The sequence below is a fragment of the Lepus europaeus genome, chromosome 5 (assembly GCF_033115175.1).
Source record: "Lepus europaeus isolate LE1 chromosome 5, mLepTim1.pri, whole genome shotgun sequence".
In the NCBI taxonomy this organism is placed as follows: domain Eukaryota; kingdom Metazoa; phylum Chordata; class Mammalia; order Lagomorpha; family Leporidae; genus Lepus; species Lepus europaeus.
Genome location: NC_084831.1, coordinates 3547398 through 3570592, shown reverse-complemented (window position 1 = coordinate 3570592; position 23195 = coordinate 3547398). Strand labels below are relative to the sequence as shown.

Below are 23195 nucleotides of genomic sequence, written 5' to 3'. Positions count from 1 at the left end.
TTGAGAGTGAACCAGTGGAGGGGAGATTCTCTCTCTCTCCCCCTGCCGCTCTGCCTTTCCTCTAAATAAAAACAAACTTAAAACAAAAAAATGTCGATGCTGACTGTGAGGTGGAGGTGGAACTCTGAACCAACTCCCATGCTGTGGGGAGCTGCCCTCAGTGAGCCTGGGGGCCCAGCCCTGTGGGAAAGGGTCGTCCAGGACAACTGCAGGGAGACAGGACATCAAGGGGACCCAGGGACACCCCCTCCCCCGGACTGTGGGCTCAGGCAGGAAGCTGCTGGGAGGCAGCCGGCACAGGGGTCAGGGCCGCTCCCGCCACCTGCTCCTCTTCCTCTTTCGGCCCCTTACTCAGCGGGACCTTGCAGGGGCCCCCACCCGGCCCTCACGAGGCGCTTCTGTTCTCAAGGGCACAGCTGTGGTTGGCAGAGGGCTGGACCCTTCCCCAGATCCAAGGCCATGCCAGGCTCTGGATGAAGCAGCTCCTGGGCTCCTGCTCTGGCCTGCCCTGGCCCTGGCTCCTCCCTGGAGCCCAGAGGAGGGGGCAAGAGACAAACCTCGGAGTCCCCCTGCCCAGGACCACGGCTCCCAGCCCCAAGCAGGCAGCTCGAATGGAGGGCACAGGCCGAGTCTTCCTGTCCAGAGCCTGAGAGGGTCCTGGGGAACAGGTCCCTGGAGGTAGGCCAGGCTGGGGGCTGGAGGGCTGGGGGGCAGGGGGCTTCCGGCTCAGGCTGCCTCTCCCTGGCTTCTACCTCCCCATCTGTAGCTGCCTGCAAGGGGCGCTCCAGGATGGGTGAGAGGGCCGGGCCAGGAACGTGGCAGGCAGTGCAGCCCAGCGGCGAGAGCACGGCTCGGGGCTTCAGCCCCGGCTCCGCCTCTTCCTAGCTCTGTGCGGCCATGGCGAGCTGCCCGGCCTCAGCGTCCCCATCTGTGCTGTGGGCCGACAGCAGCTGCCTCGTGGGCACGGGGTGAGGGGTGCCCAGCGTGGCGTCTGGTCTTGGGAAGTGAACCTGTCATCAGCCTGCGAGGGGTGGGGGCTGGGGACAGGGGAAGGCCGGACAGATGAGCCTCGCCCAGCCTGCTGCCCCCATGTCTGTAAGCTGCCTGTTTCCAGACTCCCCCGGGCCCCAGGGAATGCCCCAGGTGTGTCCACCTGCCTTAGAGTGTCCCCTGCTGCCTCCTGTGTGGGAGCCCCTCCCCGGGAGATGGCGGAGGCCCACCCGGCAGCAGGACCACCACACCTGAGGCAGGGAGGTGGGAGCCCGGCTCCTTTGGGGACAGAGAGGACACAGGGGATGAGGCTGCTGTGGGGCGGGGGAGGGCGGGGCACATGGAGGCTGCAGGTGGGCCTCCTGGGGCAGGGGTGGGGGGGACGCCCTCAGGTGGGTGCCTGGTGCTCGGGTGCTTGTCTCAGAGCTGAGGGTGGGAGGAAACCCCCGCTACTGAGCTTTGTGAAACCTCAAACAGGTGTGGCTCCCTCCAGGTCCACACAAAAGGGGCCCCGGGCCGGGCGATGGCTCCAAGTGGCTCCCCGATTTTCAGCCCTGGCCGCTGCTGGGGTGCGCGCTGTCTCATTCCCCAAACCTCAGTCTGACACCTCCACACTGGGCCCCCTGCCACATGAACAGGAGCCAGGCCATGTGGGTGCCCGTGCTCAGGGTCCAAGGGAGGGGGCAACCGACATATGGTTCAAATTACTGCAACTCCTCTTGGCACCTTAACACTCAGCGTGGGGCATGCAGGCTGCCTGGCTCAGCCCACCCCCACCCCAGCCCTGGGATGACCCCTCGGCCCTGCCCTCCCAGGAAGGCAGAGCCTTCTCCTGCCAACTCCCTTTGCCGGAGCCATGTGGTGTCTGTTGCCAGGCATCTGGCCTGGTGTGGGCTGGCTCTGCCCTGCCTCTGCCCCACCCAGGCCAGCTCCCCCAGGCCTGGCAGGCTGGGAAGGCTCAGACAGGGGAGGCCATGCGGCACGGCAGAGCCTGGCTGGGAGGCCCAGGGCAAGGTGCCCCTCACCCCATCCAACCCTGGATTTCCCAGGAGGCCACCCCGCTGCCCTCTGACCTCCTGGCTTCCTCCCGCGGGCAGCTGTCCAGGCCCCTGAGTTGGCAGTGCAGCCAGACAGTCCCGGGTTCAAACCCAGGAGCTGCTCGTTATTAGCGGAGCCTCAGCTTCCTGATCCAAGCTGTGGGGACAACACCCACTCCCTGGGGAATGCCACGGTGATTGGACAGGGGCGCCTAGGCATGGCGGCTGAGGGCCCTCCGTGGGAGGCTTTACGCTAGTTTTTTTTTTTTTGAAAGGAGGAGTTACAGAGGCAGAGAGAGAGAGAGAGAGAGAGGTCTTCCATCCACTGGTTCATCCCCAGATGGCCGCAATAGCCAGAGCTGGGCTGATCCAAAGCCAGGAGCCAGGAGCTTCTTCCAGTTCTCCCACCCGGGTGCAGGGGCCCAAGGACTTGGGCCATCTTCTACTGCTTTCCCAGGCCATAGCAGAGAGCTGGATCGGAAGTGGAGCAGCCAGGACTCGAACCAGCACCCATATGGGATGCCGGCACGGCAGGCAGTGGCTTTACCCGCTACGCCACAGCGCCGGCCCTTCCCTGTTACTTTTGGGCCTGAGAAATGTGCAGTCTACACGGCTCTGGGGTGATTGGCCCGTGACCGCCCGCTTCTGTGTCGCTGGCCTTTCGTTCTCTGCGCCCCCAGGCGTCTGCCCCTGCCCTGTGTCCACGGCGCAGGGGCTGTGAGTCTCCCTGATGGTGCCAGAGGCCCTCAGCCCACCTGGCAGAGGGTGACCAGCCCAGGAAGGGGGAGACCTCGGTGAGACCCCAGAGGGCGGAGCAGGACCTCACTGGCAGACGGAGGAAGGACGGGCCAGCTGCTCCCGGCCTCTGACCCCCAGTGGCCTCCTTGGGGTCTTGGCTCAGGGGAACTGGGGGACACATGCTGAGCTCCCTGGGGAAGGAGCCCGGGGGAGCTGGAAACCCCCATGGGGAGCCTCCCGTGACAACCCCCAAGGTGCTTCCCCCCTCATTGGGAACTCCTGAGGGCCCCCACTGGGGCTGGGGGCTGGGGTCAGAGGTCAGGGGTGGGGAGCTGGGATTGTTCCTGGGGCAGCACATTTTTCTCCTCTGAAAATTCATCCCAGCAAAGCGCCCACGAAACAATCGTACTCTTTTCCGGGCCTCTGCAGTCCCCAGACGGCCGGCCCAGCTCCTCGGTGGGGGCTCCGGGGGGCCGGGAAGGCGAAATTTGTAAAATGTCTGTAGGAGGGGAAGAAAGGCGCTTTGTGTGGGGCCGGGGCCCTGGCCATTGGTCAGCGCCAAGGCCCCCAGCCGCTCCCAGCATGCTCCCCTCCCCCGGGGAGGGCCGCGCTTGCCGGCCTGAGGCCAGCCCCAGTGGTCCCCACAGCCCCTCCGCGCCCCTGCACGCACTGGGGCTGCCCGGAAGGCCTCCCGGGCCACAGCATGTTTCTGTACTGGAGGAAGCGGGGCGCCTACGAGCTGGAGGCCCTGCCGGGCGACCTGGCCGAGCTGGAGCTGGGGGCCGTGGAGCGCTTCTCCTGGAGCTCCACCCTGGACATGATGGAGGACCTCGCGGGTAGGTGTGGGCCCACCTCCCAGGAGGACCCCGCGAGGCCGCCCCTCGCCCGGGCCGTGGGCCTGTGTACAGCCTGCTGCCATGCAGATGCCTCAGCGGGTCAGGCCCCCCGGCAGTGTGGGGTCCAGAGCCCCTTCTGGGCGCCACTGCTCGGGGTTGGGGGGGAGGGGCCAAGCGTGAGGGCCTGAGGGTCTGAGGCCGCAGGGGCAGCAGCGGCCCGGCCCCGGGCTTCAGGCCTGGGCTCTCGCTCTCACTCTGCTCTCCACCCACCTCTCAGATCAGGCCACAGGGCTGCCTCAGAGCCGTGTGGTGCAACCCTTCTAGAATGTTCTTGTTCGAGGTTCCTGCACTTGGGTTGTTCCTCCCGGCGGCGAGAGACTGAGTCCCCCCGAGACAGGGCGCGGTCACGGGGACGCTGAGCCACTGCCTGCCTTTAGAGGCCCACCTGGCCTTCCTGGGAAGGCTGTGTGGTCCCAGAGGTGGAGATGCCTCCTGGGGCTGTGACACCCTGCGCACCTGCAACAGTGCGGGGCAGGAGGCAGGGCCCAGCGGAGCGGCTGTGATGGTGCCCGTGTGTCACGTGGTTCAGCCGATCCGCAGTGGGCCTGCCTCGGGCTGTGCGCCTGACTCGTCAGGATGCCTTAGCAGGAGGGGGAAACCGGGTGGGGCCTGCAGAAACCAGGCAGAGCCTGGCCGAGCGCCCCCAGCACCGTGAGCTCCATGGTTGGGTTTCTTCTCTGTTAGCCTCACCCTCGGCCGGCTGGGCTCTGGCCTTCCCAGGCCACAAACCCAGAGGGAGGGAGCTTCCTCAGGGAGGCCTGGGCTCTCCCCTGAGTCCATCCTGACGGCCCAAGGGCTTGGAGGTGATTAGGACTTGGGTCCACCATGGGAGGCAGGAGGAGGCCGCCAGACCACACGGGGCTGGGCTCCGAGAAGGGAGAGTGAGAGGAACGCGGCTCCTGGCAGGGAGAGTGGATGCCGGGGCATCAGCCACAGAGACATCTGCAGGGGAAGAGCCAGGATGTGGCTGCTTGGAGGGAGGGACAGGTGCAGCGTCCACCTGGGTCCCAGGGCTCTGGGCACCTTCAGATGTGTGTGCAGGAGGCGTCTCCGCTGCCCTTGCCTGGGGAGCCGGGCAGGACGCGGAGCCCTGGGCAGGCAGGCGGCCGGCGCAGGGGGAGGCAGCCAGGGCAGGGGCAGAGCTCCCTGCCCCGCTTGGGCAGGCACCATTCTGGAGACCAAGAGTGGGCTGGGGTAGGCTGGGGGAGTCCTGTCTGCTGGGGCTGCCTCAACTGGCAGATTCCTGCCTACTTGAGCGATGACAGCAGAGGTCACTTAGCCAGTCATGGGCACAGCCGTGGAGGCCTGCGGGAACTGTACCCTGGTCCCAGCCCCCAGTCAGTCTGCTCCTCCCAGGCAGGGCTGTCTGCAGTTGGTGGTAGCCAGGCCTCCAGGGCACCCCTGTTACTCTCTGCCTCTCAGTCACCCCTCTGGTCCCTTTGCCCAGGACATCTAACCACTCAGAGTAGCCGTGGAGCCCCGTCCCCACCCCTCACAGCTCTGGGACACCACGAGCCACAGCAGCCACACAGCTAACATTTCGAGGGCTTTCCTGCCCTCTAAGGCCTGGCACCTGGATTTTTATTTTAATGGTACGTAAATGTTATTATTTTATTTCCATCTGTTTGAACAGGAGAGAGAGAGAGAGAGAGAGAGAGTGTCAGAGCGATCTTCCATCTTCTGATTCACTCCCCAAAAGTCCACGACAGCCAGAGCTGGGCCAGGCAGAAGGCAGAAGCCGGGAACTCCATCCAAGTCTCCCATGTGGGAGGCAGCGGCCAAGCACTTGAGCCGTGAGCCGCTGCCTCCCAGGACGCATTCGCAGGGAGCCAGATGGGCAGTGGAGCAGCCAGGACTTGAACTGGCACCGTCATCCGGGATCAGGCATCTTGAGCAGTGGCTTATCCCGCTGGGTCACAGTGCCGACCCCACGCCTGGGGTCCTCATGGCACCACCCCAGACAGGGACATTGCTAGCACCCCCTTTATCCTGGTGATGGCTGGCAAGGTTATGAGTCGGGCACCCAGAGACACCCTGCACCCCCGGCCTGAGTCCCCGGATGAGGCCCTGCTGCCCACACGTGCCCCTGCCCGTCTCTCCCCAAGGCTGGCCAAGGGGCCCGGGCCACCCACGGTGGCTGGGTCACAGCACGGGAGCAGGTGTTGGGAGTGAGCGGAGGCCCCTGAAGGGTGACCACACAGTTCACACAGGGCTGTCTGTGGCTGTGTCCTCTGCCACCAGCCAGCCGCTGGCCTGGACCCACGTGGGGTGGGGGTGCTGGCCCAGCTCTGGGATGGGGGTGCTGGGGTCCTGTCTGGAACGGGAATCTCCCGGGTCCTTTGAGGAGCCTTGGGAGGAAGCCCACAGTGGGCAGATGGCGGGAGTCAAGAAGGGGAGGTGCCCACGGCAGCCTTAGCAGAGGAAGTGGCCTGCCAGCCCCAGCCCCTGTGTGCAGGAACAGTTTTTCTGCTCCAGGAAGGAGTCTGAGTGTGTCCTCCCACCTCCTGTTACCGAGCCTGAGGGCTGTGGGCGGGCGGGGCAGTGGTTAAGACCTCCGGGGCACGATGCCAGCAGTGGTTCTGGGCTGCAGACAGGAACGGCACTGGGGCCATGGCCTGTGTGCCTCCCTCCAGTGGGATCCCCAGGTAACTGCTGGGAGAAGCAGATCAGGGCTACATTGCCAGGCCTCCGTGATGTTCTGACTGGTGCCTGGTATGGGGCCGGTGGGTGCCCTGGACCCTGCTACCGTTTGCCCGGGGTTCCCTCCTCTGGCCTTTGGCCAAGTTTGAGCCAAAACTTGCCCTTTCCCAGGCTGCCCTTGGTGGTGGCAGTGGTGGGTGTTCCAGCCTCAGCATAGCCTGTGGCAGCTGCCCAAGCTCCCCGGAGGGCTGGGCTCGTGTAGGAGGGGGCATGCAAGGCCACAGCTGCTTCCTGGGAGGGGCAGCCCTCGTATGGCCTGGGACGGGGCTGGGAGGTGGTGGGCAGGGAAGCTCTGTCTCTCGGGACAGAAGGCCTTGTCAGGGTCGGGTGCTAACAGATGAGCGGCTCCCCTGGAGGCCGTGAGGGCAAGGTGCCTTCCTGGACATTTGCGTCAGCTGGGACCAGCCGGGAAAGGTGATGGGGAGTCCATTCATGTTTGCCAAACACCTGGCTGCGCCAGGCACCAAGGGGGCACTGTGGCCTGGGAGTTAGGAACACAGCCTTTGATGCTTGCAGACTGGGGCTCCGACCCCAGCCTCACCACACGCCCGTACCCTTGGCCAAGTCGCTCCACCCGCCGGGCACAGTGTCCTCACCTGTCTGTAACAGGGAGACAGCCATCACACCTCCCTCTCTGAACTGTTTAGAACAGTGCTGTCCAATAGATCTTCATTGTTTTAGACTTCTTAGTAGCCACATAAACAAAAATCAAAAACCCAGCAGGTGAAATCAATTTTAATATATATATATTTTTTTCTTTGACAGGCAGAGTGGACAGTGAGAGAGAGACAGAGAGAAAGGTCTTCTTTTGCCGTTGGTTCACCCTCCAATGGCCGCCTCGGCCGGCGTGCTGTGGCTGGCGCACCGCACTGACCCAAAGGCAGGAGCCAGGTGCTTCTCCTGGTTTCCCATGGGGTACAGGGCCCAAGCACTTGGGCCATCCTCCACTGCACTCCCTGGCCACAGCAGAGAGCTGACCTGGAAGAGGGGCAACAGGGACAGAATCTGGTGCCCCAACCGGGACTAGAACCCAGTGTGCCGGCGCCGCCACAAGGCGGAGGATTAGCCTATTAAGCCACGGCACTGCCCTAATTTTTTTTTTTTACACTTTTTTTTTTTTTTTTTTGACAGGCAGAGTGGATAGTGAGAGAGAGAGACAGAGAGAAAGGTCTTCCTTTGCCGTTGGTTCACCCTCCAATGGCTGCTGCGGCCGGCACAATGCGGCCGGCGTACTACGCTGATCCGAAGCCAGGACCCAGGTGTTTCTCCTGGTCTCCCATGCGGGAGCAGGGCCCAAGGACTTGGGCCATCCTCCTCTGCACTTCCAGGCCACAGCAGAGAGCTGGACTGGAAGAGGGGCAACCGGGACAGAATCCGGTGCCCCGACCGGGACTAGAACCCAGTGTGCCGGCGCCGCTAGGTGGAGGATTAGCCTAGTGAGCTGCGGTGCCAGCCCCAGCCTAATTTTAATATATATTTTACTCACCCCAGTGTGTTACAGACCACACCAGGGCAACATGTCATCCGTATAGAAAATCAGCAGTGAGATGTTTTGTATTATTATTTTTTTCCACTTGGACTTCCGGGCGGGCCCGCCAGGCTGCGAGAGCACCAGAACTCCTAGCTGGCCTCAGCCGCCACGGGGCTGGTCGGGGGTGGGGAAGGCAGAGCGAACCCATGGGTGTTCCGTGGTCATCTCAGTTGTTTCTGAAGCCCTGGGGGTGGGAGGGTCAGGCGGGAAATGACGGGTCAGCCCAAAGGCCCTCCTGTGCCCAGGACGGTGCAAGGCGAGTGGGAGATCCGTCCAGAATCTGGGTATGTGGCGACAGGGAGGCCTTCCAGGGGCAGCAGCATCCCAGTGGGGCCCCGCAGAGCAGGTGGGACGGCAGGGGAGAGCAGAGGTGGCCGAGTGGGAATGGTGGGGACCAGGGAGGGTGGCGGGGTTCGTGCAGGCCTGGGGCAGACACACGCAGGGAGCTGGAGCCGTCAGGAGTAGGGGGCCCGCGCTGCCAGACTCCTTTGGTTTGTCGAGAGGAGCCAGAAATCTGGGTTTTTATGTGAAATCTCCCGACTTTCAAAGTTGGCAACCAAGTGGGATTCTTTTGAAACCCTGTGCTCAGCCAAACTAAACATGTCTGCCGGCCGGCTTCTGCCCAGGCGCCCCGTGGGCCGGGTCTGCTGGAGAACACGTCGAGCTGCATCCTGTGGCTGAGATGGGGTGGGCTGGGAGGCAGGACAGGCGGGCGGGCTTGGCTGCCGGGCTGAGGGGCCCTGGCCTGCCCCAGGACGGTGGGAGCCGGAGGAGCCAGCTGGGCTGCTTCAGACGCTGGGAGACAGCCTCTGGCATCTGGCGTGGGGGTCCCAGGTCTGCCTGGGGTGTGGCTAATGCCGAGGAGACAAGCGAGAGGGGATACTGCACAGGGCCAGGTGCGTGGCGGAAGCCGAGGGCAGGCAGTGGACACAGGCACTCGGAGCTGCCCCATCGTTCCCAGGCTCCCTCCTCCCATCCCTCTGTCCCAGAGTCCTTTCTGCTGACCGGCTGCTTCCCAGGCCACCTTGTTCCTGCTCCCCAACGATCTCGGGGCCCTGTAACCCCCTCGGACTGATTCTGTTTCTCCCAGGACTCCAGAGCCGGGTCAGAGCAGGCTGTCTCGATTCAGCTCTCAGCAGAGCAAATCTGATTGGCCGAGCTAGGTTGGGTAGCTACGTCTGGCCCTACCAACTATGTCCAGGTTATGACATCCCCTTTACCAGGCCCGCCTTTTCCATAAGGGCTGGGGTCAGATAGCCTGGTGGGGAGTGCATGGTCGGCCCATGGCGGGGACTACTGGTCCCCATGCCTGAGCGCTCCCCCAAGTCTCCGGGTCCCCCTCAGTGCCCTGAGAGCTGTGGGGTCTCTGTGTTTGCTTGCCCATAGATCCAGAAAGTTGCAGCCTTCGGGTAGGAGGCAGAGTACTTCCTCTCGGGGCAGCCAGGGCCAAGCGGCCTGGGGTGGGGCTCAAGTGCCGCTTGAGAAGAGTGAGTTGCTAAGACCGAGGTTACAGCCAGAGAGCTCAGGCAGGCAGACCAGGGCAACAACTCCAGAACCCAAGAGCCAACCACCCCATGGCAGCCACAGATGAACGTGGCCCTGTGCTGGCTGTGGCCTGCAGCGGTCATGGGAGCTGGTGAAGGCAGTTCCAGACCCCAGTGGTGGAAGAGTAGCCCAGAGCCTGCAACATACGGAGCTAGAACCGAGGGGTGCTGGGCAGAACCTGACCCCAGACTCCAGGACCTCGGCCCTCCCAGCGGCCAGCAGCAGGTGTCGTGCGCCATTGCAGAAGCCCTGGGCAGGTGCACGGGAAAGGCCTCAGAGCTGGCTGAGGGCTCCAGCTCCCCATGGACACCAGATGGCAGAGGAGGGGGCCGCTGGGGTTGGGGTGGCCACGAGCCCTGACTCCCCCTCCTCTCCAGTCAGCTACTTCCTGGTATGCAGGGCCAGCCAGGTGGGGACCACCCCATGAGAGTCCCTGAAGGTCTACCCTCGCCTTGGCTGCCCCTACACCAGCACAGAGGCAGGACAGGCATGGCTGGGGACAGCCTAGGGAAGTCCGCTGTGTGTGGGCGTGAGGCTGGGCCCCTCCCAGGCCTTGCGAGCTCCTTGGGGCAGCTGTGGGTCCCTAGGTGACCGCTTTCTTCTATGGCCTCAGGACACCTTGGAAGCCCTCTGGGCAGACTTTCCCGAATGAAACTCCCTCCAGATACTCTGCCTGTCAGGCCCGCTGAGCACTCCCAAGGCTTGGCATGGTCACTGATGGGTCCCTGCACCCAACCTGGGGCTCGGGGGACCCTTGGGTGTTTTTTGTTTTTTGTTTTTTTGACAGGCAGAGTTAGTAAGAGAGAGAGAGAGACAGAAAGAAGGGTCTTCCTTCTGTTGGTTCACCCCCCAAATGGCTGCTCCGGCACACAGTGCTGATCCAAAGCCAGGAGCCGGGTGCTTCCTCCTGGTCTCCTATGTGGGTGCAGGGCCCAAGCACTTGGGCCATCCTCCACTGCACTCCCAGGCTACAGCAGAGAGCTGGACTGGAAGAGGAGCGACCAGGACAGAATCTGGCGCCCCAACCAGGACTAGAACCCGGGGTGCCGGCGCCACAGATGGAGGATTAGCCTAGTGAGCCGCGGCGCCGGCCCCTTGTGTGTTTGCTGAACAAATCCAGCGATGGCGCTCAGAAGACCTAGGACCTTCCAAGGTTCCTGGGGAGCAGGGACTGGGTTCCAGTGACCTGTGAGTCCCAGGGACCAGCCCAGGTATGGCCAGGGCAGGCCCCTGACTCCAGCTGACAGGTTTCCAGGGAGGGGCTAGGGAGCCCCGCCTAGCCTGTTGGAGAGAGGCCAGAGCGCCCCTGGGAAAGACCTCTTCCACACCTAGGTCTGGTCAACCCAGAGCGTCCCGCACCAACACACGGGGGCCGTGGGGGCCTATGGGCAGGCTCCGGAGCGGAGTCTCTCCCTGGCGTCCCAGCCACTCACCAAGGCTCCGTGTCTGTGCTGGGAAGGGGCCTGTAACCACTAAAATGCGCTCAGAGCATCTTGTGATCCCACCTACATTAAGTCCAAGACTAGCGAAGCCGAGGGATGCAGTAAGAAGCTCAGGGCAGCAGGGCCCTCGGGGGAGAGCGGCTGGTCCCAGGGGCCTGCTGTGGGGGCCCGGCGACTCTCTGCTTTGGGGTCTGGCCGCTGGCAACTTCGGGAAGTGAGCTTCGTGAGACCGCACGGAGCCCCGCACTCACAGCAGGCGTGCCTGTCTGCGGAGACAGGGAAGTTCGCGCACCGCCAAGACTCAGCGCCCAGGCCGGCTCCCGCCTGCCTGCGCCCTGCATGCTGTCGCCGACCAAGGCTGAGTGGGGCTGGGGGCTGCGGCCGGCGCTGCCCTGCGCCCCGCGGGAGCAAGCATTCCGGGGGCTCTTCCCCCGCGGGGCGACCCGGGCGGGACAGGCCCCACCTGCGCCGGCTCCTCTCTGAAGCCCTGCGCCGCTCCGCCCCGCGGGGCGCCCCGAGCCGGCGCCCGGCGTCCCGCCCCCTGCACAGGCGGGGCGCGCTCCCGGCTCCGCCCGCCGCCCACCTGCCCCGCCCCGCCTCCCGCCGCGAGGGTCCGGCGGCCGCGGCGCTGCGGCCTCCCCGCGCCCCCCGCCGCCCGGCCCGGCCCGGCCCGGCGCCTCCTGCATGGGTGAGTGCGGGCCCGGGGCGCTCGGCGGGCCGGGGAGGGGCGCCGCGCGGGCGCGGGGGGCGCGGGGGGCCGGGCGGCGCCTTGCGCGGCGGGCGGGGCCTCGGCCGCCCCGGGGAGGGCCTGCGCGGGGCGGCGGTGGATGCCGGGCTGGGCGCGGGGCCGCGGGGACCCAAACTCTGCCGCCAGGTCGCCTCGCTTCTCCTTCCCTCTGCATCCTTGCCGGCTGGGCCGGGGCAGCCTCTGTGCCCCCTCCCCTGCTGTGCCCCCAGCTCCCGGGCCAGAGAGGCAGCTTGGGGGAGGGGGTAAGATTCAGGGTCCGAGGCAGACAATAGGGAAAGGGGGGGTCACTCGGGCCTTGAGGGGCTCCTGTCCTTGAAGAGGGATGTGGAGGGCGGGGCTGGGAGGCGATCTGCAACCCCTGGAGACCCCCTCCCCGCAGCAGCCCTGCCGGGGTCTCCCAGGAAGCCCGGGGCCCCACAAGGTCGCTGAGCCGCCCCCCACCGCCGCGAGTGGGACAGAGAGAGGGCGCGCAGCTTACTTCCAAAGATGTTTTCTCCCGGTGGAATCCGGATAATTTCCCTGGGGAACTGCAGCGAGAGCCGGGCTCTGCTGACAGATGCCTGCTCTGATAAGTGGGCATTTGAAAGAGCAGGGACACTGACCTCCTCTGAAGGGAGCTTTGAGGCGACCAGGAGGCCACCGGGGCCCTGGGGAGCCCACGCCTGCGCCTGACCACCTCTCTGCCTCTCCTCTGCAGACGACCCGAGCCCGGCCGAGGAGAAGGGGCTGCTCTGCCAGAACCCCGCCTGCATGGACAAGGGGCGGGCGGCCAAGGTAGGGAGGCCGGGCGGCCTGGGGCACCTGGGCACTGACGGGACCGGGTTCCGCTGCACTCTGTCCGAGTCCCTGATGTGCCTGAGCCCTGGAGGGTGCAGCTGACCGGGTGGCCGCAGTGTCCCCCGTGTTCAGGGGTGGGGGGGCAGAGAGGCTGCTGTTGGCTGGGATGGGGGCTTCTGTGGGAACTGGGGGAGGAGCCTTTGGTTGTGCTGGGGCCCTTGCAGCGTCCATGAGGGGCCTGGAGCTGTGACCCCCGTGTCCCAGATGAAGCCGTTGAGGCACAGAAGGGGAACTGGTCCCAGCTGGCACCGTGCTGCGGCAGCCGGCCACTCTCCAGGCCTGCGTATGGGTCTGGGACAGTTGGGGGCTTTTCGAGTGTCACTGTGGCCGTGGAAGGGCAAAGGGGAGAAGGGGCCGGTTGGTCCGGGAGTGCTAGGGCCCGGAGCCGATAGATCAGGTGCTTCTGCCAGTGATGAACTGGCTGCGTGCCTCGCACCCCCTGTGCTGTGTGCAAGGAAGGTGTCGCCGGATGAGGATGCCAAGGTTCAGCGGGGTCCTAACTGACCTGGCCGGGGCCCTCAGCTCATGAAAGCCGCCGCTCAGACCCGGCTTTGGCCCCTCCCAGCACGCCTTTGAGCGACAGACAGCAGCAATAACCTTGCCAGGCCCGGAGCGTCCTGTTCTTACTCCCACTCGTGTGTGGGGCCGTTGAGGCCCACCCAAGGACACATGGCCAGAAAGTGGGAGATCTGGGAGTTGAACCCAGGACCCAGGCGTGAGCGGTGCCAGACCTGTGTCCCTAACAGCTGTGTGGTTCAGGCCCCTGGGGAACTTGACATGCCACCCTCCCACCCCCAGCTCCCCCGCCCCCTTCCCAGACACAGGCACATTCATCCCCACGGGGGGACGGGGGGACGTGGTGAGGAGGGACAGGGAAGATGTTCTGGGGGCGGGAGGGGAGGCGGGCCCAGTTGCCGTGGTCACCGGGCGAGGGGGTGGCTGTGATGTCAGATACAATCTGGCGGCAGGGATGGTGCCTGGCGTGGGACTCTGGTGCTGGCTGGTTGCCATCCCCCTACAGGGGGGCCCCTGTGACAGAGCGGCCTCGACCCCCAACCCCACATCCTGCCAGGGGGGTTTGCATACCCTAGGGTCTCTGCCGCACCTGAAGGGGTGACACAAGGGCCCAGCACAGTGTCCCGGGGAGCCCGTCTGGACGGCTGCAGGCAGGGGCAGGAGGAGGGGGCCCAGACTGGTTAGAGGTGCACCCCTGAGAAAAGAGCTGATCTCAGGGCAGGTGTAGGCCTGCTGCAGCCCCCAGACCCTCACTGCAGCCCCCAGACCCTCACTGCAGCGCTGCGCCAGCCTGCCTGGGACCAACGACCAGAGCGTCGCTCAGCCTGCAGGGGGAGCGTCTTTGGCACAAGTGGCCTGGGCTTGCCACAGGGACAGAAATGGCTGAGTGATCAGAGGCGGGAGGGTCAGTCATGGAGGACGTCCTGGAGGAAGTGGCCTTTGAGGGATGTGAACCAAGGGTGACCCAGGACAGGGGAACTGCCACAGACAGAATGGGCAGGGGCAGGAGGAGGTGAGGGAGGGGAGCCGAGATCGTCGTTGTTGATGATGATAATAATAACCGTTAGGACCGAACGTGTTTGTGGGCCAGGCAGGGTCTCAGGGAACCCTTGTGACCACGCGACGTGGAAGGAAGCTGCCCGCGTCACACAGCATGACTGGCAGCTGGCCTGAGCAAGGCTTGTCTGGCGGAAAACTCCGCTCTTTTGTCTCAGATTTATTTTATTTGAAAGGCAGAGTGACAGAGAGAGGGAGAGAGAGAGACTGAGGGGTCTCCATTTGCTGGGTCACTCCCCAGGTGGCCGCAATGGCTGGAGCTGGGCCGATCTGAAGCCAGGAGCTTCTTCTGGGTCTCCCACGTGGGTGCAGGGGCCCAAGCTCTTGGACCATCTTCTACCGCATTTCCAGGCCATTAGCAGTGAGCTGGATCGGAAGTGGAGCCTCTGGGGCTCGAACCGGCACCCATGTGGGATGCTGGTGCCCCAGGCAGAGGCTTAATCTGCTACGCCACAGAGCTGGCCCCAGTTAGCTTTTTACGTCATTTACTGTGAAGTTGTATAGCGCTTCCATGCACCCCACGCCGACTTCTTCAGTTGTTAGCATCGTAAGCTGTAAGCCACGCCCAGCTGCCCCCAGTTTTCTCCCAAACGCCCTCCAGCCTGGCTCTGGAAGTCAGTTCTGTGTTCAGATGGAAGTTTTTGTTTGGCTCCCACGAACGTGGGAGAACATGTGGTGTTTTTCTCGCTGTGCCCGACTTCCTTCCCTTAGGAGACGGGGTGTTCTCCGTCCCACCTGTTCCACGGCAGATGGGAGGATTCTTGGTTTAGGGCCGCGTAGTATTCCGTGTGTGTACCGCAGGCCGCTCTACCCGTCCTCGGTTGATTCCGCATCTCGGCGGTCGCACTACAGTAAACACTGCTGGAGTGGTGTCTTTTGTTTGTTTTGTGCAAGGTTTTCTTGTCTGCGGGAGAGAGAAGCAGGTGTCTCTTTGCTACACTGATTTCGTGTCTTTGGCATGGACGTGGTCCTATTTCTAGATTGTAGGCCAGCTCCACGCTGTTTCCACAGTGGCTGTGCTAATATAGATGCCCACCTCCTCCCCAGTATTTGTTACCTTTCTTTCTGATAATGGCCATCCTGATGGACGAAGGCATACGTCACTGTGGTAAAACGTCCCTTCTTGCTCTCTAGCCTCTGAGTGGTGTTTTGAAGCAGTGATGTCGGTCATTCATTCATTCACCAGGTGAAGACGACTTCATGCATTTGTTCACTTGGCCCCGAGCGTCAGTGGTGCTGTGGATCTCCAGGGAACCCCGAGGGGGAGGTCTGCTCTGTTGGAAGGAGGGGGGAGGGAAGGGAGGGTGCTGGCCACACTGGGCGCCCGGGCTGCTCGGGGGAAGGGCTGGGCCGTCCACTTCTGGGCCCACCCTGGAGGTTTTGTTTGAGGCTCTGCTTGGGGGCTGGGGCTTGGGAGATGAATCAGCCACCCCGCCCCTGCCTCTTGCCCCTGGAGTTCACCCGGTTACGCCCTTCCTCCCCAGAGGGTGAGACCGAGGCCAGGGATGGTTTGTGGGTGTCCCACAGGACTCTGCCTGGGCTTCTGTGCCCAGGCACTCTGGGCAAAGTCTGTTCAGGGTACCCCAGGTCATCAGGGGACACGGAGGAAGGCTGATGCTGGATCCTAGGAGACCATGGGCACCACATGTGAAAAAAAATATTTATTTGACAGGCAAAGTGAGAGGGGCTGGCGCTGTAGCACAGCAGGTTAAGTTGCCGCCTGCCATGCCGGCATCCCGTATAGGCACCGGTTAGAGTCCCAGCTGCTCCACTTTCAATCCAACTCCCTGCTAATGTACCTGGGAAAGCAGCAGAGGATGGCCCAAATGCTTGGGCCCCTGCACCCACGTGGGAGACTGGGATGAAGCTCTTGGCTCTTGGTTTCAGCTTGGCCCAGTGCTGGCCATTGCAGCCATTTGGGGAGTGAACCAGCCAGTGAGAGACTTCTCTCTCTGCCTTTCCCTCTCTCTCTATAACTCTTCCTTTCAAATAAATAAGTAAATATTTAAAAAAGGAAAAAAGAGAGAGGGATCGATCTTCCATGCACTAGCATACTCCACCAGTGACTGCAATGGGTGGGTCTGGATCAGGCTGAAGCCAGGAACCAGGAGCTCCATCCGGGTCTCCCACAGGGGTGCAGAGGCCCAAGGACTTGGGCCATCTTCCACAGCTTTTCCAGGCACTTTATCAGGGAGCTGGGTCAGAAGTGGAGCCGCTGGGGATGCCAGTGTCACAGGATGGCTTAACCTGCTGCACCACAGTGCCAGCCCCTGGGCCACCACACTGGAGGAGACAAACACTGGGGTGTGTATCCTGCACATAGGGGTTTCGGGGCACAGCCAGGGCAGGACCCGGATCCGAGGTGACGTCCCAGCAGCCTCCACCTACTGGAGCAGGTCTCAGCCGGATCCCACCCCTGCGATGGGGACCTCCCATAGGAGTCCCAAGGCAGCTCTGGGCCCTAACTGGGGCTTCCTGTCCCCAGAGCCTCCCACTTCTAAGGCCCTCAGGAGGACCCTGGGGTGAGTTTTTATCCCGTAGGGGAAAGAGCTTCCCGAGCTGTGGCCACTGCTCCGGTGCGGAGGTGATGGGGTCCCCGTCCCTGGGAGCGTCCAAGCACGGAGTGGCGTGGAGGTTGGAGCTGATGAACTCACATCTCCCTTAACAATGGCCTCTGAGGTGGCGGGGGGGATGAGTCAGGGCTGGGTGTCTGTGGGTGGGGGCCAGACCAGGACCAGCGCGACCCAGCGCGGAGGAAGGGGTGGGCCCCGAGATCCCTGTGCAGGAAGACTGGGCAGGATGCGATGACTCACTGGAGAGGGACTCATGCTTTGGGGGTACGAGGCAGGGGAATGGCGGGATTTGGGGGGGTCTGAAGATGGCGATCAGCTGTGGCCTGGGGCGCGGAGAGGAGCCACTCTTGTGTGGGCCCAGGAGTCAGTGCTGCCAGGGGCCGCTCCTGCAGGAGGGGCTGGGGGGAGGCACTGGGAGGCCTGGACAGAAGGCCAGCCCCACCCCCTCTCTGGGCTGGGAGGGTCAGGAGGAGGACAGGTGTGCTGGGGGCCTGCTCTGTGGTGCCCTGTGCCCCGCACCCTCCCCGATCCTCATCCAGAGCACAGAGACGCTGAACTCCACTGCTGGGGGAAGGGAGCCGAGAATCAGCCGAGTGTGGGACCGGCCCCTTTGTTCCGCATTGCCAGGTGTGGGCCTGAAACAGGGGACACAGAAGGGAGGGACCTTTCTGGGGGCTCCGCTCCGAGTCCAGCTGTTCATCATGGAGCAGAAGTCAGCCTGGCTTGGGGCTCCTCTCGCTGGCCAGGGTGGCTTCCTGTGCCCAGGCTAATGACTGGGGGCTTTGAACTTCCCAGGAATCTGCAAAGGCCTGACCCTCTTGCATGCGGTGACACTCCCCACCCTCTCCTCACAGGGACCCCCGAAACCCCTATGCTCCCCCATTCCAGCCAGGTGGTTGGTGGACCCTGGCCCGGCCAAGCAGCCTACCATAATTCCCCTATATCCTGCACCCCGACAGATACCATCAACCAAGCCCGCCTTGTGGCTCTGGCCCCCCCCCCCCAGGAGTCCCCTGGAGTCTGGACCCAAGCCCCAGCCACGGGAGAGGCAGCCACAGGAGAGGAGGCCCATGTCCCTGGGTGGGCTTCCTGGGGAACTGGGGCTGGGCACCAGACTCCTCCCAGCCAAATTAATGGACAGGATCCGGAGTCGAGGGCCCCGTGAGGTCCTAGGCCTGTGGAGGGTATTAAAGGTCACCATCTGCTCTGCCTCTGTTTACTGAATGGAGATTCTGGGAGAAATGGTTGTGGAGGCTGTTGGTGGGGCGGGGGGGATCCTGGAGGGGCCTTGGCACTGAGGGTGGTCTGGAGGCTCCCCGGCCCTGCCCTATCTGGGAGTCCCCAGTCGGTTCCAGGCTGAAGAGTCCTCTCAAGGCCAGCAGGGGGCACAAGAGGGCAGTGGTAGACTAAGGCATTGCTTGCCGTTGGAGTAGGGGGAGGGCAGCCCTGAGTGATTATTACTATTTTTTAAAGTTTTATATATTTATATGTGTATTTTTAAAGATTTATTTATTTGAAAGTCAGAGCTGCACAGAGAGAGGAGAAGTAGAGAGAGAGAGAGAGAGGTCTTCCATCCACTGGTTCACTCCCCAAGTGGCTGCAATGGCCGGAGCTGGGCTGATCCAAAGCCAGGAGCCAGGAACTTCTGAGTCTCCCATGCAGATGTCAGGACCCAAGGACCTGGGCCATCTTCTACTGCTTTCCCAGGCCATAGCAGAGAGCTGGATCGGAAGTGGAGCAGCCAGGACTCGAACTGGCACCCATATGGGATGCTGGCACTGCAGGCAGCGGTTTTACCTGCTGTGCCACAATGCCAGGCCGGTCTTCTGCCGGCTCCAGATCTTGCCCCAGACCCGTGGCCTCTCCTGGACACGGAGTTCCACAGTCCTGGACACCTGGACAAGCTGTCGTTGTGCAGGGATGCCCTTCCAGAGCTGGGAGGTGGTGCTGGGGGTGGGGAACAGAGGGCTGGGAGTGGGGGTCCTGCCTTGGAGACTCCATTATTGATCACCCTCAGCATCTGGTTTCTGGGTATCAGTTTCAACTATATATATATATATATATATATATTATTTTTTTTTCCAAAGGCAGAATGATGGGCAGAGAGAGAGGGAGAGGGAGAGAGATCCATCCATCTTCCATCATTTGGTTCACTCCCCAAACACCTGTAACGACCAGGGCTAGGCCTGGCCCGGGCTAGGAGCCTGGAGCTCCATGTGGTCTCCCACGTGGTGGTGGGGAGCTCTAGTACTCGGGCCATCATTTGCTGCCTTCCCGGGTGCATTAGCAGGGAGCTGGGTTGGAAGCGCAGCACCTGGGACTGGAGCCAGGACTCTGATATGGAATGTTGGCGTCCCCAGCTGTGGCTCAAGCTCCTGTGTCCCCCTGACCTACCTTGGTGAAAGATGAGGGAATGGCCAGGGGATCTCTGGCCTTCCAGATTCTTCAGCCGTCCTCAGCCTGGGAGGCCTGGGGGCTGTTACTCTGCCTGCTCTTGGCCAGGGTCAAGGCACACCCTAGAACCTAGCAGCCATCTCTAGGTGGTTCATTCTAGAGAACTGGCCAGCTCTGTGTCTGCACCGACGGGGAGACCAGGCCCAGTGGGGGAAGGGCAGGGGTAGGTGGGCCCGAGAACCTCCTCCCTCATTCCCTCCCACGGGGCCTTCTCTGTGGCACTGGGGACCAGGTGCTCCAGTGCCAAGGTGTCAGGGTCCAGGGCTCATGTGGTGCAGCAGGTTAATCCGCCGCTTGCGACACTGGCGTCTGTGTGAGTCTGCTGTGCCTCCAATCCAGCGCCCTGCTAATGCTCCTGGGAAGGCGGTGGAGGACTGCTCAAGTGCCTGGGAGCCTGCCTCCCATGTGGGAGACCCGGATGGAGCTCCTGGCTTCTGATGTAGGCCTGGCCCTGCCTCTGCCGTTATGGCCATCTGGGGAGGGAACCGGCAAGTGGAAGACCTCTCTCTTTTCTTTGTACCTCCCTCTCTGTGTCGTTCTACCCTTCAAATAAATGAATCTCTTTAAAAAAAATGTTAAGGATGGCCGGCGCCGTGGCTTAACAGGCTAATCCTCCGCCTTGTGGCGCTGGCACACGGGTTCTAGTCCTGGTCGGGGTGCTGGATTCTGTCCCGGTTGCCCCTCTTCCAGGCCAGCTCTCTGCTATGGCCCGGGAAGGCAGTGGAGGATGGCCCAAGTGCTTGGGCCCTGCACCCGCATTGGAGACCAGGAGAAGCACCTGGCTCCTGGCTTTGGATCAGCGCAATGCACCGGCCACAGCAGCCATTGGAGGGTGAACCAACGGCAAAAAGGAAGACCTTTCTCTCTGTCCCTCTCTCTCACTATCCACTCTGCCTGTCAAAAAAAAAAAAAAAAAAAAAAAAATGTTAAGGTCCGAAGATGCAGGGCTCCAGGGGTGCTGTCTTGGTGCCGGAGCCGGGCAGGAGGCGAAGTTCCGGGACGGCAGCCCCTCCCCTGTTTCTTCGCCTCTTGCATCTCAGCCAGGACCAGAGGGGCCCAGAGGCTTTCTGCACCACCACCACCACCACCACCACCCCCGCCTCGCCATCTGCCTAGCACAGAGCAAGGCTCAGGACAGGCTCTGCCTCCAACAAGGCCTCGGAACCAACAGGGCGCGGGGCGAGGCCTGGGCCGGGGAAGGGAGGCGCCGAGGGCAGTGTTTGCAGTGAGGGGAGCAGCCTGGCGGAGATGCCCCGCCCTGGCCAGCCTGCCCACGCACGCAGCCTCCACCCTTAGTTTCCAAGGTGGCAGGTGTGGCCCTGGGGCCTGCAGGCTCAGCGGCGAATTTAGCCGCAATGGAGAAGCCCTGGGCAGCCGTGGCCCTCCAGCCAGGGGCCCTGACTTCTGCTTCCAGGCCGGTCTGCCATCGGCTCCAGATCTTGCCCCAGACCCGTGGCCTCTCCTGGACACGGACTTCCCACCCGGCTGGGTTCCCAGCTGTCGTTGTGCAGGGATGCCCTTCCAGAGCTGGGAGGTGGTGCTGGGGGTGGGGAACAGAGGGCTGGGAGTGGGGGTCCTGCCTTGGGAGACTCCATTATTGATCACCCTCAGCATCTGGTTTCTGGGTATCAGTTTCAACAAGCCGGGCCTGACCCACGAGGCTGGAGCTGGAGCCAGAGCCGGGCTGGGCTGGGTCTGCTCAGGAGGCGGTGGGAGCCCAGTGCTCTCCATCCTGTGGTGCGTGGGCTGGAGGCCCCCCCCCTTCACTCTGGCATGCTTGGGACAGCAGCGCTCTGGCCCCCTAAGCAGCAGCCCCCCGCCCTGGCTGGGGTGCCAAGGGCCTAGTCACTCGGGGGACCTCCTGAGACCTCCCCTGACCAGCCGTGCTGGACTTTACTTGACGTGACCACTCCACTTGACGTTGCTCCACTCCAGGGGGATTCCCGAAACTGGCTTTGGGGTCTTCCCTGTCCCCCAGGAGGTGGGGACAGCCCTGCTGGCCAGACTGCCACTGAGCCGCCCAGGCCTAGGGCCCAGTAGTGTCCCAAAGCTCAGGCATTGGTTCCCTGCTTGTCCACTGGTGACTCCGGGGCAGGTCTCCTATCTCTCCAGGCCTTAGCTTCTGCACCTGCTACATGGGGACAGTGACCACTTCTCCTAAGAGCCTTGGAGAAGTGGATGGATTTGCTGCTCTGGACCCCTGCAGTAGGGGCAAGACCACCAGGGTTTGAGCTGATGCTCACCTGCCCTGGCCAGCAGACCCAAGGTCACGGACCTAGGAGGAGGGAGGAACCTTTGGCCCGGCTCTGGGGAGGGCTGTGCTGACCGTGGGCCACAGGAAGGGACATCCCTGCGTCCTGTCCTCCTGTGGCAGGAGGACAATGCCTCTGCCTTCAGGCATCCGTCCCCTGGTGCCAGAGACACTACATACGTGCCTGGCCCCTGGACGGGGCTTCCTGGCAGGGGAGAACGACAGTGAAGAAGTGCGCGAAGCGCTAAGAAGGAAGTAATGCAACCTCAGGAGACAGAGTTGGGGGAGGGTGGGGCTGTAGATTTGACGACAGGGTCAAGGTGTCCCTGCTGAAGTAGGGGCTCCTCGAAGCTGCTTGAAGATCGGGGTGCAGAGGGCACCAGACAGAGTAGAGGGGGGAGGTTGTCCGGGGGTGAGCGGCAGGGGCCTCTCCATCCGGGTCTCCCACGTGGATGCAGGGTCCCAAGCGTTTGGGCAGTTTCTGCTGCTCACTATCCCAGGAGCATCAGGGGGAGCACAAGCAACACAAGTGGAGCAGCAGGGACTCAAACCCACGCTCTGACCACGGGCGCCAGCGTGGCCTCACAGGCCGTGGCTTTACCCACCGCGCCAGGGGCACGAACTTCTAGTTTGCAAAAAGTCTGTGGTGTAGACAGTGAATGGCTTCCTGTAGTGTCTCATCCCCCATCAACTGCCCCCCCCACTGTCTGAGACCCCCCCCTTCCCCATGTAGGGGACTGCTGCCCCCCACTGTCTGAGACCCTCCTTCCCCTGTAGGGCACTGCTGCCCCCCACTGTCTGAGACCCTCCTTCCCCATGTAGGGCACTGCTGTCCCCCCACTGTCTGAGCCCCCCCTTCCCCTGTAGGGCACTGCTGCCCCCCACTGTCTGAGACCCCCCTTCCCCTGTAGGGCACTGCTGCCCCCGACTGTCTGAGACCCTCCTTCCCCATGTAGGGCACTGCTGCCCCCCACTGAGACCCCCCTTCCCCGTGTAGGGCACTGCTGCCCCCTCTGTCTGAGACCCCCCTTCCCCGTGTAGGGCACTGCTGCCCCCTCTGTCTGAGACCCCCCCTTCCCTGTGTAGGGCCCTGCTGCCCCCCACTCTCTGAGACCCCCTTCCCTGTGTAGGGCACTGCTGACCCCCCACTGTCTGAGACCCCCCCTTCCCCGTGTAGGGCACTGCTGCCCCCCTCTGTCTGAGACCCCCCTTCCCCGTGTAGGGGACTGCTGCCCCCCACTGTCTGAGACCCCCCCCTTCCCCGTGTAGGGCCCTGCTGCCCCCCTCTGTCTGAGACCCTCCTTCTCCGTGTAGGGCACTGCTGCCCCCCACTGTCTGAGACCCCCCCTTCCCCGTGTAGGGCACTGCTGCCCCCCCTCTGTCTGAGACCCCCCCTTCCCCGTGTAGGTCACTGCTGCCCCCCTCTGTCTGAGACCCCCCTTCCCCGTGTAGGGGGCTGCTGTCCCCCCCACTGTCTGAGACCCCCCTTCCCCGTGTAGGGGACTGCTGCCCCCCACTGTCTGAGCCCCCCCTTCCCCTGTAGGGCACTGCTGCCCCCTCTGAGACCCCCCTTCCCCATGTAGGGCACTGCTGACCCCCCACTGTCTGAGACCCCCCTTCCCCGTGTAGGGGACTGCTGCCCCCCCTCTGTCTGAGACCCCCCCTTCCCCGTGTAGGGCCCTGCTGCCCCCCCTCTGTCCGAGACCCCCCCTTCCCCGTGTAGGGGACTGCTGCCCCCCCACTGTCTGAGCCCCCCCTTCCCCTGTAGGGCACTGCTGCCCCCCACTGTCTGAGACCCTCCTTCCCCATGTAGGGCACTGCTGCCCCTCTCTGTCTGAGACCCCCCCTTCCCCGTGTAGGGGACTGCTGCCCCCCCTCTGT

General features: G+C 63.4%; 1 protein-coding gene across 2 annotated transcripts in view; it reads left to right on the top strand.

The window, feature by feature from the left end:
• PLEKHG5 (pleckstrin homology and RhoGEF domain containing G5) overlaps positions 1–23195 on the top strand; it is a 50568-nt gene that overhangs the window by 11359 nt on the left and 16014 nt on the right. For both annotated transcript variants that reach the window (XM_062190352.1, XM_062190353.1), the window contains exon 2: positions 12325–12401. In XM_062190352.1, the coding sequence (XP_062046336.1) occupies positions 12378–12401 (24 nt within the window). In that variant the 5' untranslated portion in view covers positions 12325–12377. The remainder of the gene's footprint in view (positions 1–12324; positions 12402–23195) is intronic.